At 62.9% G+C, this 3,860-nt stretch overlaps 1 protein-coding gene across 5 annotated transcripts; it reads left to right on the top strand.

Annotated features, from left to right (window-relative positions):
* Positions 1-646: 646 nt before the first annotated feature.
* Cdkn1c (cyclin dependent kinase inhibitor 1C) lies at positions 647-3,328 on the top strand. Of its 5 annotated transcripts, none has more exons than XM_051193460.1 (4): positions 647-811; positions 947-1,880; positions 2,423-2,561; positions 2,653-3,328. In XM_051193460.1, the coding sequence occupies exons 2-3, from the start codon at positions 956-958 to the stop codon at positions 2,554-2,556; spliced, it is 1,059 nt and encodes a 352-aa protein (XP_051049417.1). In that variant the 5' UTR covers positions 647-811; positions 947-955; the 3' UTR covers positions 2,557-2,561; positions 2,653-3,328. The 5 variants fall into 5 exon arrangements, with proteins under 5 accessions (XP_051049417.1, XP_051049414.1, XP_051049413.1 ...); XM_051193457.1 differs by having other exon boundaries at positions 947-1,916; positions 2,658-3,328; XM_051193456.1 differs by having other exon boundaries at positions 947-1,916.
* The last annotated feature ends 532 nt before the right edge of the window (positions 3,329-3,860 follow it).

The following is a 3,860-nucleotide window of genomic DNA, read 5'->3' as shown; positions in this document are numbered from 1 at the left end:
AATGGAGCTGACCCCTATTTCTATCTTGTTGATAGAAGCTCTTAGGGCTAGCAGGTGTGCAGACATCTCGAAGGCAGGGACACAGGCCTGGGTGCAGAGGACAGCTCCAGCCCCATGGTCCTTCCAGGGCCAGGATGCAGCTGGTAGTGGTGGGTTAAAGTCCTATCAGTTGGCGCAGTCCTAGTGAGAGCACAACTGCGGGGACCGAAGGACCTGCACCGAAGCCGTCATTGCCAAGGGGCTGTGCCCAACTCCAGGGTCCGAGGGGGTGCGCGCGTCGCGGCTGCGCAAGCCCCCGCCTGCAGACAAAGGAGCCCGCGGGGGGCGGGGGGGATGGGGCGAGGGGGAGGGGCGAAGCGGTGTCACGTTACCGCCCGCAGAGCTCTTTAACTCGAGCCCCGCCCCCTGTCCCGCGCAGCCCGCTCGCCGCGCGGCCGCCAATCAGCGCACGTCCGTCGTCGGCTCCGCCCGGCCCCGGGGGTGTGTGCGCACAGCCAATGAGCGAGTCCAGGGGGCCGGGCCTCTGGGGGCGGGGCGGGGCGCGCCGGCCAATCGCCGCGGTGTTGTTGAAACTGAAAATACTACATTATGCTAATCGCGAGGAGGCCCGCGCGCGCGGGGGTGGGGCCAGCGCGTATAAAGGGGCGCAGCGGGCTGGGCGTTCCACAGGCCGAGTGCGCTGTGCTCGAGGGGTGCCGGCTAGGCCCGACTGAGAGCAAGCGAACAGACAGGCAAGCTCCGAGGGGGCGCGGCCCAGGCTGGACAGGACAAGCGATCGAGACGCGGGAGCCGTCCACCACCAATCAGCCAGGTAGCCGCCGCGTCCCTAGGCAGAGGCGGACGCGGGCTGTGCAAGGGGTCTGCCCACGCCCAGCCTCCGCCCTCCTTCTCTCCCCTCTTCCTTCTCCTCCCGCTCCCTTCTTTCTCGCCGCCCGCGTTTGCACAGCCTTCGACCATGGGCATGTCCGACGTGTACCTCCGCAGCAGAACAGCGATGGAACGCTTGGCTTCCAGCGACACCTTCCCAGTGATAGCGCGCAGCAGCGCCTGCCGCAGCCTCTTCGGGCCTGTGGACCACGAGGAGCTGGGCCGCGAGCTGCGGATGCGCCTGGCGGAGCTGAATGCCGAGGACCAGAACCGCTGGGACTTCAACTTCCAGCAGGATGTGCCTCTCCGGGGCCCTGGTCGTCTGCAGTGGATGGAGGTGGACAGCGAGTCTGTGCCCGCCTTCTACCGCGAGACGGTGCAGGTGGGGCGCTGTCGCCTGGTGCTGGGGCCCCGGCCTCCCCCGGTGGCCGTGGCTGTCATCCCGCGTTCTGGGCCACCGGCTGGTGAGGCCCCCGACGGCCTAGAGGAGGAGCCTGAGCAGCCGCCCAGCGCCCCAGCCTCGGCCGTGGTCGCTGAGCCCACCCCACCCCCGACCCCGGCCCCGGCCTCAGATCCAACCTCAGACCCGATTCCGGACGTGACCCCGGATGCGACCTCGGACCCGACTCCGGACCCGATCCCGGACGCGAACCCGGACGTGGAGCCTCAGGACGGCGAGGAGCAGGTCCCTGAGCAGGTCCCTGAGCAGGTCCCTGAGCAGGGCGAGGAGCAGGGTGCTGAGCCGGGTGTTGAGTCGGGCGCTGAGCCGGGCTCTGAGCAGGGCGAGGAGCAGGGCGCGGATGCGGTCGAGGAGCCGATCGAGGAGCAGGGCGCGGAGCAGGGCGCGGAGCCGGTCGAGGAGCAGGACGAGGAGGCGGCAGAGGAGCAGGGCGCGGAGCCGGTCGAGGAGCAGGACGCGAACCAGGAGCAGCGCGGCCGGGAGCTGAAGGAGCAGCCTCTCTCGGGGATTCCAGGACGTCCCGCGGCCGGGACTGCTGCGGCCACTGCGAACGGTGCGATCAAGAAGCTGTCGGGGCCTCTCATCTCCGGTGAGCCCCGCACGGCCCCGCCCCGGCCCGGCCTCGCTTTGTCCGGCCGGCCGGGCTCTCCCTCGCCCTCGGGGGCCTCGCCCGGTCCCCGCCTCCTCCCGTGGCATTAAAGGGCCCGCGGCGCTTAGGGCGCGGTTGCGCCTGCACCCCTTTCCTACTGGTGGGGGTGCATCTCCAAGGCTCCCGAGCGTGCAGTGGGAGGGTGAGCCTGGCCGCGACCCACTTGGTCGCGGTCTTTGGCTCGGGCCGCGGCAGCCCCTTAGGGCGCCGTGTGTGCGGCACGGAGTGGGTTAAGTGCGGCGGCAGCCCCGGGGGGCTTGGCCGCGGGACAAGGGGAAATGCTTACACAGCACATTGCGCGGCGACGTAAACAAAGCTGACCCGCCGCGGACCTCGGCGCGGGCGGGGATGGCGCCCCCACCCCGGCCCCGCGCCCTGCGCACTCCGCGGGCCCCCTCTCGGGTCTCCGGGCCGGCCCCGCCCTGACCGGCGCTGTCGCCCCGCAGACTTCTTCGCCAAGCGCAAGAGATCTGCGCAGGAGAACAAGGCGTCGAACGACGTCCCTGCAGGGTGTCCCTCTCCTAACGTGGCTCCTGGGGTGGGCGCGGTGGAGCAGACCCCGCGCAAGCGTCTGCGATGAGTTAGGTGAGTCCGGCGACCCCCCCAGGGGTCTCGGAGGGGCCGCCCCCGGGGGGGTTCCTGCCGTGCGTGCTCACCTGAGTCCCTTTCCCCCCAGTTTAGAGCCTAACGGCCAGAGAGAACTTGCTGGGCATCTGGGCAGCGGACGATGGAAGAACTCTGGGCTTCGGCTGCGACCTTTCGTTCATGTAGCAGGAACCGCAGATGGCTGCGCAAAAGCAGCCCACGGTTTTGTGGAAATCTGAAAACTGTGCAATGTATTGAGAACACTCTGTACCATGTGCAAGGAGTACGCTGGTCCCAAGGTGTAAAGCTTTAAATCATTTATGTAAAATGTCTAATCTCTACTCACTCTCAGTGAAAAAAAAAAAGAGAAACTAGAAAATGTAGAAGGAAAAAGACGAGAAAAGGAAAAAACATGTATATTTGTACAAAAAAAGTTAAAAAATTATGCTAACTTAATATTTGTATTTATCCACGCGTGGATCTCTGCTACGCAACTGCTGGGTTATTGATTATTACCAAAGGCACTAGAAATCACCAGCTTCAGATTACCCACAAATGTAAATCTACTTTTATATTAGACTCTAGGGGAATGGTTGATGCTTAAAAGCCCCCACACAGTCATCTCCAGTTAGCTTACAGTCTCCCCCTGCTTTATTAGATTGCTCTTAAACTTGGTGACCAGACTGTCGAAATGGTTCCTGTGCTGCCCATACCAACTGCCCAGGGCTCCTCGTCCGCCAGGTTCTAAATAAAGAGGCCCAACAAAATTACACTTGCAGTCTGCTTGTCCTTTTACACCTTTGTAGTCCCAGAGCTGGGGCAATTGAACACGGTGGATGGGGGCTATTACCACTTGATGGGGTGTTGGCTACTTGCAAAGTGTGTTTGTAGGTGACTTTCACTGGACCTACTGACCTGCTGCTACAGAGGTTTGAGACACACAGATGCTCCCTTTTTCTCCTAACTCCAGTCAGGCCCTGATGGGGACTTGCAGGACTCAGTACAACATACACAGCTCACATATACCTGTAGAAGTTCTCCATGTACTGAACACAGTGGAACCCTGAAAGCTCCAGGGTCCCTAGGTCTATAGGGTTGAACATGCCCAAGACTGGGTAGCATGAGGGTTTGGTAGGGAGTGGGGAGGAGGTGATGAACAAACACAAAAGGAGAACACAGGGTGGGATGCCTATGAGCAGGTGGGGTGGGATGGGGATGGGGAATGGGCTCTGACCCAGCTTCTGTGGAAGAATTAAAAGCTATGCCTCCTACATTCCATGCCCTGTTTCCAGCAGCCCA

Source organism: Phodopus roborovskii, unplaced genomic scaffold (assembly GCF_943737965.1).
Source record: "Phodopus roborovskii unplaced genomic scaffold, PHOROB, whole genome shotgun sequence".
NCBI classification, from domain to species: domain Eukaryota; kingdom Metazoa; phylum Chordata; class Mammalia; order Rodentia; family Cricetidae; genus Phodopus; species Phodopus roborovskii.
The sequence above is the reverse complement of the archived record's forward strand: the minus strand, read 5'-3'. Positions and strand labels throughout refer to the sequence as shown.